Source organism: Takifugu rubripes, chromosome 19 (assembly GCF_901000725.2).
Source record: "Takifugu rubripes chromosome 19, fTakRub1.2, whole genome shotgun sequence".
Lineage (NCBI taxonomy): Eukaryota > Metazoa > Chordata > Actinopteri > Tetraodontiformes > Tetraodontidae > Takifugu > Takifugu rubripes.
The window spans coordinates 9,965,987-9,978,228 of record NC_042303.1 but is presented as its reverse complement, the minus strand read 5'-3'; the positions used below and the strand labels follow the sequence as shown (position 1 = coordinate 9,978,228).

General features: G+C 48.1%; 1 protein-coding gene across 1 annotated transcript in view; it reads right to left on the bottom strand.

Annotated features, from left to right (window-relative positions):
- Window positions 1–12,242, bottom strand: part of sema3fa (sema domain, immunoglobulin domain (Ig), short basic domain, secreted, (semaphorin) 3Fa) — a 36,389-nt gene that overhangs the window by 12,371 nt on the left and 11,776 nt on the right. Inside the window, exons 3-6 of the mRNA XM_011613946.2 lie at window positions 4,295–4,455; window positions 4,145–4,207; window positions 1,671–1,790; window positions 642–728 (exon numbers count right to left, since the gene is read on the bottom strand). Coding sequence (XP_011612248.1) covers window positions 642–728; window positions 1,671–1,790; window positions 4,145–4,207; window positions 4,295–4,455 — 431 coding nt within the window. The remainder of the gene's footprint in view (window positions 1–641; window positions 729–1,670; window positions 1,791–4,144; window positions 4,208–4,294; window positions 4,456–12,242) is intronic.

Sequence of the window (12,242 nt, the reverse complement as noted above, 5' to 3'; positions counted from 1 at the left end):
CCTGCTGAGGGGAACAAAAAGCACACAAAGCCAGTTATCTGTGAGTGGTGCAGCAAAATTGCTGAGAGCAATCCAGAATTCATCCAGCATGCGTCTGATGTCAGGTGCTCAAACAGGAATTCATTATTCCAGAGTGCAGAAGAACATCTGGAACATCTGTTTCAACACTACATAAAGTTTAGTCAGGTACTTAAATGCTGGCGAGGCTCGTAACCATCCTTTCCTATTGAAAAAGCAGCACGGCAAGTACGGCATCTAATTATTTTCAGGGGCGAAGTGCTGCCATCGGGAGGGCTTATAATCGTCCCGTCTTTCCTCGCTGCTTTTTGGGAAGCAGCTTTTTAATATCGGAATATTTTACTGTGGAAAAAAAAAGCTGAACAACCCTGTTCTGACTATATGATAGTGAAATATGTTCACAGGGCCTTTAATGTTCCACTGGCATGGGAATAAAACATTTTCAAAGCATTCTTTTTTTTCTCCTGATGTGATTTTTAGGTTTGCCAAAAATGCTCTTTTTTATGCTCTAAGAAAAACTTTGTCTGCAGTCCCGAGATCTGTGAAAACACGGACTGACATTTAAAAAGTACTCCAGGTGGGCACCAGGCTTAACAGCCGGAATAAATCTCCCTCCAGCCCACCTTGGCCTCCAAAGAATCTGTAGCGCTGTGGTCTGCTGCTCGACTTGTTCTGCCTCCAGACTGGGACGCGTGCAGATAGTGGAAGCCCTAAAACAGAGACATGGCACAGTCGGCCATCTCGTTATTAAATCTGATCAGTGGGAAGAGAGCAAATTTAAACCATGTGACCACGACTTGAACAGAGGACAAAAATAGCAGGGGAAGAGACGAGCCGCTGCAGGCGGACAGTTGGAATGAAAAGTGCGGCGGAGAGCCCGGTGGGCGACATTCATCACTGAGCAAACGTGGGACGGGACGCAGTGTCATGCAAACACAGCTGCCCAGGTCATGCATAAACCACGCAGGGATGGGAAAGCAAACAGGAAATGTGACACGGCCGACGAGGGAAAATGGTGCGAAATAATTCCCAAACAATCGGCTTCTGTTTACGCGTAAAGGAAATCTTTAGAGAGTGGAGTTGGGGGTGGGGAGCCAGAAGACAAGAGGTGGAACGACCTTTAAAATGAAATCTGAACCGTTTCATTTCAACCGTGAGACTAAACAGGCGAGCGCGTACGAGGGTGCGCGGACGATACCCACACAGGCAGCTGCTGCGGCCTGTGCGGGGCAGGGAGACGGATGGAGGAAGGGGCAGAGGGAGGGCTGAGCTACAAGGCTGATGATGGATGAGAGGCTCCATCAGTAATGATGGCTTTTCAGAGGCTTTCACTCAGGAAGAGGAGGCCGGGCGACAGGCAGGGCTGTGCACAACGGGGTTTTGGGGGGCGGGGTGGTTGGAGCATTGGTGGGTATTTCTAGGTATTTGCTACAAGCCTTTCAGGACTAATTCCAGGGCTATGAGGAAGTCAGCGCAGACTGAGGCTATCAGACCGTGAAACGGCACGAATTGACGAAAGGGAAGAGGCGAGGAAAGCCGAAACCGAAGCCGAGCGGAGAATCTGAGATGGGAGGGGCCGATTTGGTCCTGAGAAGAGGAAGAGAGCGAGGGTCACCGTGTCTCCACGGCTGCGCAGCCCCATCTTTGGTTACCTGTGACCTGCGTCCTCGGTCCACGTAGGTGCAGATGGGGTTGTAGGCGCCCGTCCCACACACATACAGGTGGGTCCGGTTCCACGGCTCGATCAGACGGATGAAGTTTCCGCATTCCCCCTGAGGGAGGGCATGACAAAACCCGACAGGATTAGACACTCGGAAGCAAGAAAACAATCGCCGTCATGTTGGAAGTGGAAAGAGCTGGATGATACACAGTATAATGCAGCACTGGTGGCTGGCTTAGCGGTGTTTGACAGCTCCTCCCAGCCTCAGTTCACCACAGTGTCAGAAAAAAAGGTTCCCAAACACCAGAAAAGCGTGCAGATGAGGACCGAAACCAACGGCGCATCCGGGCTGTGCAGCGTGTGTTCCGTGAGGAGGCGACAGCCAAAAACCATTTTGGGCAAACCAAACAAGACGGCCGAGTGATTTCTTTGAACCAAAGAGGGCTTTTTTCTTTTTTAAATGACGCCTTTTTTTTTTCTCTTCAGAGGACGTGAAATTTTCCATGTGCCTCTCAACACATTCTGGAGCAGACACAGAAGAGTTGCTACTGGTGAAAAAAGGGCTTTTTAATCTGTTTTTTTTTTTTTTAGACCAGCTGCCTAACCCCCCCCCAACTGCAGAAATGCACAGGCCGGTGATATCTGTTCCGATTTGTCTGTCAAGTTGGCTCGTGGTGACAGCTGGCGAGAAATAAAGGACGTACAGAGCACAAAAAAAGATTATTTGCAAGATTGGGGGGATGGGGGGGGGCAGATCTGGCAGATCTTAGCAACACGACAGATGCACAAGTCAGAGGTTTGAGAGGACGTGTTTGCGTGTGGGTGTGTGTGCTCACGCGTGTGGGCCTGTGTGTATTATTCAACGGGCAGTTGTGCTCCCCCACACAGAGCGCAGCGGGGATGATTGCCTTTGACCCCCCCTGCATGAACCGACATCCCCTCTGAATTGCTCCGGAATTGTCTTCATCTGTCATCCCCTAAAGAGAAGCCGTAGATTACCGGGGGTGTCTCCCGGTAGCCAATTCGATTTCCTTGTTCCAGCGGTGAAATTTCTTACGCGCGCACGTACACACAGCAGCGAAATCCTACGGAGGCCAGTAGAGCAAAGCCGGAGGCACCGAGATGGGGGGGGGGGGGGGGTCACTGAACACGCATAAATGAACATTCCAGTTGGATAAACAGCAGCCTGAGCTCCCAACCAGCAGGGGAGAGCGAGGTTATTAGCCATCAACGGCACCTCGCAGCACTCACCACTAACTCTGTGCCTGTGTGTGTGTGTGTGTGTGTGTGTGTGTGTGCAGAGGAGGTGGGGGGTCACTAGAATCAAAAGAGCAGGGTTTGAAATGAATTTCAATGCCGACTTTCCTTCATCGTGGGGGCTGTGCTTCCATGTCTGGATGATAGTCACACTTCAATCAATCAATCAATCAATCTTTATTTATATAGCGTCTTATACAATCAAAATTGTTTCAAGGCGCTTTCCAGAATCAGACTTCAGACCTTCCAGAGGAACAGTTCAGGGTTTTTTTTGTCGAGAATATTTTCGACGCATCGCTGAGGACGGCGTGTTGAGCCTTCCGACTTCCCGTTGGATCTTAATTGGTGGCAGCTGTGTGCAATCAGTAATCAGGCAGCCCAACAGTAAGTCACACCCTGGAAGGGGCTACAGAATGACCCCGCTGACTGCCAGATCCCAGTGCCCGTAGTGGTTTTGCACCAGATTGAATGATGTTTAAACGGGCTGCAGGTCAAAGAGGACAACTTTATCAGCGAGGGCATTAAGTGCCCCGTCGGCCCTGCATTTGGTCTCCGGGATTGGAAGACGGCTCTGGAATTCCCAGACAAAGACAAAAGAGGCAGGACTGCATTTCAGAACCATCGCTGATTAGCCCACAGAGGCGGCAAGGACCTTTTAATCAAACTATGCGTATCTGGGTTTGCCTCAATAAGTAGATGAGCATATTGTGTCCACAAGCCCATCTTAAATTGGGAAGAGAAAATTTCCATGGAAGTGTTGAAACGTGTTGGCAAAAGTCACTGCAAGATCTCACTAGAATACAGTTGCAACAGTGCGTTGGACTATGATGATGATGATGATGATGATGATGCGGCCGCAAGTTCAGAGGAACTCAACATGACTAACGGAACACAGGATAACGAACACCTGCGCTGCAGAAGGTTTCATTTATGTGGAGTTCAGAGGAAGCCGTGGGTCATATCTGCAGGATATGACATCAGTGGTGCACATGCTGCCTTCAAAGACAGAGAATTCTTGAGAAACAAGAGAAAATAATACAGAGACTGTGATCAACTAGACTCAGCAATCTTATTTTACAGTTACCATAAAACTGGACCTAGATATACGGTTTTGTTTGGCAGGAACTGTTGTGAGACCACAAAAATAATGACAATAGGAGCAACTAATTCTTGCGATACCCTTTTTTTCCCCCCACTTCAAATACTTACATTGGTGTCTTTCCCCGAGTGGACGCATTCGGTCTTCCTCTGGGAGGCGACAGGCCAGTGGATCTGACGGGGAGAGAGCGAGACAGCAGCTGACACGTGTGCCGCGTTTGCGGGGCTCAATTACTGCTGTTTGTGTGGGAGGTTTCTCACTATGAGCGGATCCTTATTGATGTCGTTCAGATCCAGCGAGAGGATGTAATCTTTGCTGCCCACGTACATGCGATCGTGGTCCTCGTCCATGCGGAGGATCCGATAGTCGGTGGAGTTCAGCAGAAAGGAGAAGTGGTGAGCCGTGCCAGTGGACTTTAACTCTGGAAAGAAGGAAAGAAAATGGAAATAAGTGGAGTTCGAGCTCAGGCAGTGGAAGAACAACTGAAGTCGGGAATGGCAAACCCCAGACGTGGCCACGAGAGACGTGTGTAGGCTTTTTGGCACAGAAAGGCTCTTCGGTGTGCTAAAGTTCTTTCATTCGTTTCTGTACAACAGCAGCGTTATTAGCCCGATTTATTTCACCAAACCGCATCCAAATAGGCAGATATAAGAAATGACGCTTTAAAATCTCAGCCCCAGTCTCATATGAAATTCCCCTCAGAAGTTATTTACTTTTCTTTGTTGCGTTCAGCCAATTACGTCCTAAATTTATGGAGCTCCGGCGAGGCTGAATCTGGTCACGGCAGGTTAGAAGGAGGCTTAAAAGAGTCAGAATAGGACAACAGGATGGAGAAGAGGAATGTGTTGAGCACATGTGCTATTTTACAATCATTCTCACAGTAGCAGCATGTGAAATCACACAGTGCATCTTCAGAGTGTGTGTGTGTGTGTGTATTCTGTACTTGCCACATATTGAGTACCAAAATATCCATTATGCTAGGAAATTTAAAAGACGGTTAGGGTAAGGTTAGTCAGGACAGTGATGGGTAGCGAGCTGGTTAATGCACTATAACTGTGAGAATCAAAAGGATAGAAATACGAGAATGTGTGTTTGCGAGTGTGTGTCTTTCGGTTACACTCCGGGTGTGAGGGGACCTAAGTGGAGCTCTGGTGCACAGAAAGCAGCTTTTTCATCCAGTCCTCTCATTACCTCTCAAGCTGTTAGAGCATCTGATAGGAGGTGTCTCTCTTTTCCCCTTTCACATTAGCGTTGGGAAAGCGGAGCTTGAGAAAGTTGAGCCCTCACTTGTGGCCCTCTGTTGGCGGAGTGTTTCTCACATAGAGGTCCTTTTCAGGGTCCACTTCAGCGAGGGTGCACAATCCGATCCACTGTTCTTTCCGCCCGTGCTGAGGCCAACCCTGGAGCGGGAAAAAGCTCTGATTTTAGAGCAGATTCCCGCACGCAGGAGGAAGGAAAAGGCTTCGGCACGCCACTGGAAATTAAAGACAGCGTGATTCTCTGCACCTGCACGGCTCATCTGGAGATCCTGACACAAAGCCTCTGACACAGAGCTGGTGCAAAATACTGCCGTCACGGTGCAGCATCCCAGCCGCGGGAGGGCAGAGTTAGTAAATACGGACAGACAAGGCTGTCAGGCTGCTCCCACTCTACCAGGGAATTAAAGACGGCCCAGACTTTTACTGGGATCATCCAACAGAGGCATGAACTACAGCTGATGATTTAGAGAACTCCCCACGGATTTCTGGTGCATTTCACATTGTTATTCTCCATCCCAGCGGGTTGCAAGGACCGTTTCTTTTGTAAATCCACTGGCCCCAGTTAAAGAAGTCCTCGGCCAGGATCGCGTATTTTCAGTCACGTCATGTTAGGAAGGTCAAAACTGGAAGAAGACTGTGAAGATTTGATTTCGCTAACCAACATGGACTCGGGCCCAAGGGCAGTAAAGTAGGACACGAGTGAAGGTGGTGACAGCAACAAGACGATAAATCACAGTCTCACACTCACACACAGACGCAGACACACACACACACACCCACGAGGCAAGTCTGAGGCTGTTTTTCTATCTTTGTTTCTCAACTAAACACTTTTAAATGATGGCGCAGCTTCCAGACGCCTCCAGCTGACATCTCACATTTATCACGTCGGTGCTCAGACCAGAAAGACACACACACACACACACACACACGCACACAGATAACCTGCGTCGTTGTCCAGCAACATCTATCAAAACAAATTATCGCTTATCAGCAATTGACTTCGAGAGCCTGACAGCCTGTCGTTCTTCTTCCCTTCTTTAATCTTATCTTTATTTCAGGATCACTGGCAGAATCCATCATCTCTGTGGCTGGACCAAATTAATCTCATGTGACCTAAATAATCCTGTAACAGTGGAGAAAACATCATAAAACGCTCTCTGTGCCCATAAAAGCAAACAAAATATATTTATGGCTTTAATAATGTCTTATCTTACTGTTGTATTGTACATTACTATTTATCTTGCCGTTTTAATTTGCTGCTGTAAACTATATTACACCTTATTTCACCACGATAAATAATGCAGCACATTTTCTGTGCAAAAAGTGCCCATTTGGGGCGGTGAGTAAAGCAGGACTGATCGCAGCCACGCGACCTCCATTGCCGACACAAACGTAATCTGTCTGACGGTTTCCTCTTCTGAGCTGGTGCACAACAACGTGCATGTTAACAACAGTCCGGTTTTCATCTGCCTCACGGGCGGAGGAAGGTTTTGCTTTCAGGTTAAGGGGCAGTCCTGCCAAAATAAACAGTCCCTGTCAGCAAATCGCTGTGTTGAGGGTCAACAAAGCACACAGGCCACTATAGGGTCACTGTTTACTTGTTTGTTTTGGATGTGGCTACAAGAATCCTCTCCCCTTCAGATTGGGTGTGGACCTTCTTTTTTTTGGTTGGATAATACACATTCTGTTCTTTCCTTTGACCCTGCATCTGCCGGTAAACTGAGCCCGAGCGTCTCCACCTGTTGACATGATCCCTCCATGCTGCGGCCGCTCCGCCCTCTTCTGTAGCCGAGGTATTCCTGCTTTCAGTAAAGCCTCATAGCTCGTCCCAGTTTCCGGAATTCGTCCTCCAAGAAGACACAAGGGACACTTGTACTGCCTCCACGAGGAGGTGGACACCGCCGCCACCTCTGTTTGTGCCTCTATCAACTCTGCAAATCGCATTTGTTTTTGTTTTTTTTCCCATCAGGCTGTGTGTTATGGGTTGGGGATCTAAAAGCACGAGTTTAGTATCCCAAATACCTGCTAAGGCATCCCTGGTATGTTGCCTGAGTCCCCCAGCGCACTCGCGGTCTCATTATCACCGAGCTGAGGCAGGGTCCCACCTTGCTGCAGCTTGTTAGTGGCCGTGCATGAAAGGACGCATTCTTTAAAATCAATAGTTACTTGTGGAAGATCGATAGGCTGTCCCTCACATTTTTTAGCCTAAATTAGCACAATTGCGCAAACACAACAGGCTTGAAAAACTCCAATCGTCTGCACCACTCTACATATTTGGCTACATTTTTGACTCTCTACATTTTTGACATCTTAAATGGAATAAATACCTTTGTCCTCCAGCGGGAAAAAAACTCACAGTACAGAACCAAGTGGAATAAATCCTGAGCGGTGGGAGAGAACCATAAAGGTCCAGAAGCTTTATCATGTCATGTCTCTGGGTTTGCCTGCGTTCAGCACCTCATAATCAACCTCTCACCACCCGCTGGGGCCGAGACTTTAGACTCCGAACACATGTCAGTGGAGCTGATTGCTGTTTACCTGCGCCTATCGAGTAATTGGCGCCAGATTACAGCTTATCTCCGGGCTCCTGGCGGCTGTCACTCAGATGCTCTTCGCGCTGCTCTGCCGCCCACGCGTGTGGGCTCTGTGATCCACGCAGCACGTCGGAGACGCCGCTCTCCCACCGAGAGCGGACAGAGATTACAACCCCGTTTGTGCTGCTTGTTGGACAGCAGAGGTTAATTAAGGCGCGAGAGGCGATGGCCAGTGTCTGCATATAAACTGTCAGAGGAGATCCATTTTTGTCCTTCCACCATTTCTCCTCTGCAGACACAAGCACACAGCTTGAAGACCAACAGGGCAGGACGGGCGAGGAACACGAGAGAAGCGCTGCCAACAGTGAACACAGAATGTGCATCTGGGAACGTTGTCCCTGCTCTCGCCTTAGCGCACACTGGAACCATTCTGCTGTTGTGAGCAGCCGGTGAAAGGTTAAAGGCCGTGAGGGGTCTGAGGTGAAAGCTCATCCTTGGCCTCTTGACACACTTCAGCATAATCAGGATTATTCTTGGGGGGAGGTTCTAGAAAGACATCTCCTGGGAATACGATCTGAATGATTTCTACTGGCTGGAGTTGTTAAAGATTAATATCAGCTAAGGACGCTTGGAAAGCTTTATTTGCTGGATTTCTCCTATTTTGCCACACATGAAAAAGTGGATTTTGGAAGAGACTGAAAAAATTCACTGGTTGGTTCTATACATTTGTTAAGGCAGTTCCCGGCTTCTATCTGGCTGTGTGAGTGTGTTAGTGTGTGTGTGTGTGTGTGTGTGTGTGTGTGTGTGTGTGTGTGTGTGTGTGTGTGTGTGTGAGTGAGTGTGAGTCTGAGGCTGCAGGGCTGTAACGATGAAGTGTTTATTGTTGTAGGTGTGCAATCACTTGCAGCGGGCTGGCCGGGCGGCGGCGGTCAGTGTTGACAACACCAGTTTGAGGGATTATTGAAAGGGCTGAATAATGAGCCAGCATGAATGAGTGAAAAATCCTCCTCTCCCCGGCTGACCTCTGACCTCACAGTCCGTCAGCTGCGCTATCACACAACCAGATGCACAATTCTTACCAAACAGCGTCTTCTTTTACATGTAAAGAGTTCAATCTTCGATATTGGAAGAGGTGGAGTGGAGATGCTCATAAATCAGCTCCACTCCTGTGGATTTTCAAGAGAACTGAGAAAATATGTACAATTCTAAGCACACGCTCATCTGTCAAGGTCACGGCCAGTGTGTCGGTAGCTAGGGGCAATGAGAGCGGGGTAATTAGGAGGTAAATTTAGAGAGACCATTAGCACCAAGTGTTGACTCAGTGTCCACCGGGGGACAAAAGCCACCTCCAGCCACTCTGGGTGTTCCACCGTCTGAGAACCCACCACATTCCCCCAGGCCATTTTTCACCCACAGAAACAAGTGGTGTTGGAGGAGGACGAGAAGGGAGGGAGCGGTCCCACAAGGAGGGATGCCTGACAGCGACCTTAAGGACTTCCATTTATCAGTGCTGGAAAGCAGTGGAAGGTCGAACTGCCCGAGCTGTTACAGTCCTTGCTAGCAGCCTGTATTAGCTGTTAGGTAATAAATGATTCATCCTAATTTCCTGACAATGCATACTCAAAAAGTTCCATTTCTATTGGTATTTTCATTTGAAGTCAAAGGTTTTTTTCACTATCTTTGGGTCGGCGCTCGTTGGAGCAACCTCATGATGTCCCATAACTGACCAAAGCGCAACAGATGATGCGACCAACGTGCAGGAAATGGTGTGAAATGTTCCCGCAGCGGCGAACGCTGCGCCGCATCACGTATTATCCAACTGCAGAAGGCGACACATCTGATCACACTTGTTTCTGTGCTCGCATTAAAGATAAAAGAATAAAAATAAGAGAATCCTCCTTACTGGGGTTTAGGTGTTCCGGCACAGCTCACCCAGATACAGTTTGTTACCGATGTGATGTCTCATATCACACCAAACATTCTCCCACTTCAACCCTCCAGCCAGCAGGATGAGCTCACGTGTACAGCTGGTGATGACCGACGCGAGATAGAGGACGGCTTCCTCCCCTTAACAACGGGATTATCTCAAACGACTGAGTGAGGAGGAAACAAACATCTGAGCTTCATTTATCACTTTCCCCTCGCGCGTTTCCTCCTGCTTTGCGCCCCATCCGGAACATCCAGCACACATCCTCGATCGAGCTTGTCACGCATTCCGCTCTCACCAGCAACTTCAGGCGCACCGGCTCTATCTTAAATCTCCCTTTCTATGGCTGCTTAATGCTATTTTGATTCATCGCGGGGCTTCCTCTCACACCTTTCCTTTCCTTCGGCTTGTCTGATCCTGCCAGCGACCACGAGCTCCTGTCTGCATACCTACCTTTTGAGATAACGTGGGTTCCTTTCTTTGACACCCAGCACGCCACGGGCGGAACAGCCGCGCCGATGGGGGAAAAGTGTGCACCGTGACTGCACCTATGATGTATGTGGCTGTGGCTGTCAAGGCCTCCAGTTTGCTCATTAGAGGGGTTTTAAGTCTAGCGTGGACGGGGTAGGGTGCGTCTTCGATCAAGGGTCACAAAAGAGCACGCCTCGATTAGACTTCCATCCGAAGGCTATGCAGGTATTGAGCAAACATCACGGATGTTGACAAAATAAAATACTTGTGGTTACATGGCTCCTCTAGCTAGTGTTGTTCCGAACCGCAGGAGAGAATGTGACATGATTAGAGATTCCACACGTCAAACGTGTCAAAGCACTGACGGCAGCTTCTGCACAGATGAGATTATTCATAGTGAAACAGCACTTTCCTGCAAATGGGAGGATAAAAATTGGGAAATTTTCCAGGTTTGTGGTGAAGGTAAATGAGAACTGAACCCAGGACCAGCTAGCAGGCATTGATTCTTTTTGGCCTCCTCTAACCAGCCACAACAAGCATATGACCTCCATTCTGGATAAGAGGGGGGGGGGGGGTTCACACCAGTTAGGACTGACAGAAAATGAGAGGATGGGAGTGTTTTTATCCCTGACAATGTTTTACTTCTTGGTCATATTTTATTCATCCGTTGTTTCATAAGCTTTATTTCTGAAAGGGCAACACTGAGAAGATTTGACTTTGTCACCAATATGCAAACAGAAACACTTCAAATGCTTTGTTAAATGTTCTTTCCAGGAGAGCCGCGCACCCCACACAATACCAGGCGTGAAAACTTCACGGCCAGTTAAAGATTTGTGACGCGAATACAAACGTATCAAATGGCAAGACGGGCCGGGAAAGGGGAGCAGTGGGGTCACTGGCATCGGTGGTGCTATCGGACTTTGAGCCAATAATAGGAGAGCATCAGAAGCCCTTCTGCACGCTCCACATAATGCCGCAGGTCTTGCTGCTGCATGTATCCACTTGACCCCGCATTGCTGCAAGACAAAAGCAGGGTCGCCCCCACCAGGTACGTGTCAGCACAGATCCTGGGTTGAGCCTCGCGCGCTAATGCTGGGTGACAGGCAGGGGACAACCAGAAAATGGCCAACAATCGTGGGGCTGGTCGCTGACCAGCATGGTGTGGCCCTCACTCGAGCTTCTGGGCGTTTCTGACTGCAGACAGGAACGAATCGTTGGCTGGACACTGTGTTCAGATTAAAATGGTGGGAGTTTTGCCGTACGCATAAACAAAGATCAGTGTCTGTCGCAACAATGGTGCTTTTCTTCAAAGTCACAGATTTTATTCATCTTTGTTACAACATCCTCATTCTCCTCGGGAGAAACTGCACCAACCTTTAACTTTTTTTGGGAAAAACATCTTTTTTTTTTAACAAATGTTGCGCTCGCTGTGTCGTTATTAGCATGTTAACAGAGAGCTTAGCTTCATTGGCGTCTTGTTCTCAATAACGCAAATTCATATTTCTAATTTGCCTTAAAAAATTATTATTAATTCTAACATGAATATTCTGTACCAAAATCAATATTAATACAATAATATTAATATATATATATATACTTGAGAACATTCACCAACCCACCAAATACAAGCTAGTTTAAGTAAGAAGGAAACTCAAAACAATACTGTTGCTAATGTTTTTTTTTTGTTTTTTTTTACTGTTTTCATGTTTTCTAACCTGACCTTTGAGTCTTGAATATTTGTCATTCTTTGATAACACTGAGTATCAAAAGCCAAGTGTGCATCTAGTAATACTCCCCCGACTGCAGCTGACTGAGTCCCGCTGGTTTTAGTGCGCCTCTTTCAGATAACAGCTCACAACAGCGCTTTCATTTGGACCAATTGACGAGCACAACGGGAGTATTTTATACAGCTCATACAGACAAAAAACGGTGAAAAATGAGGGGGGGGGGGGGGGGGGGGTGAGGCAAACACTCCACGAAGCTCAGTGTGAAAACTGTAGGGAGAGAAGAAAGCGGG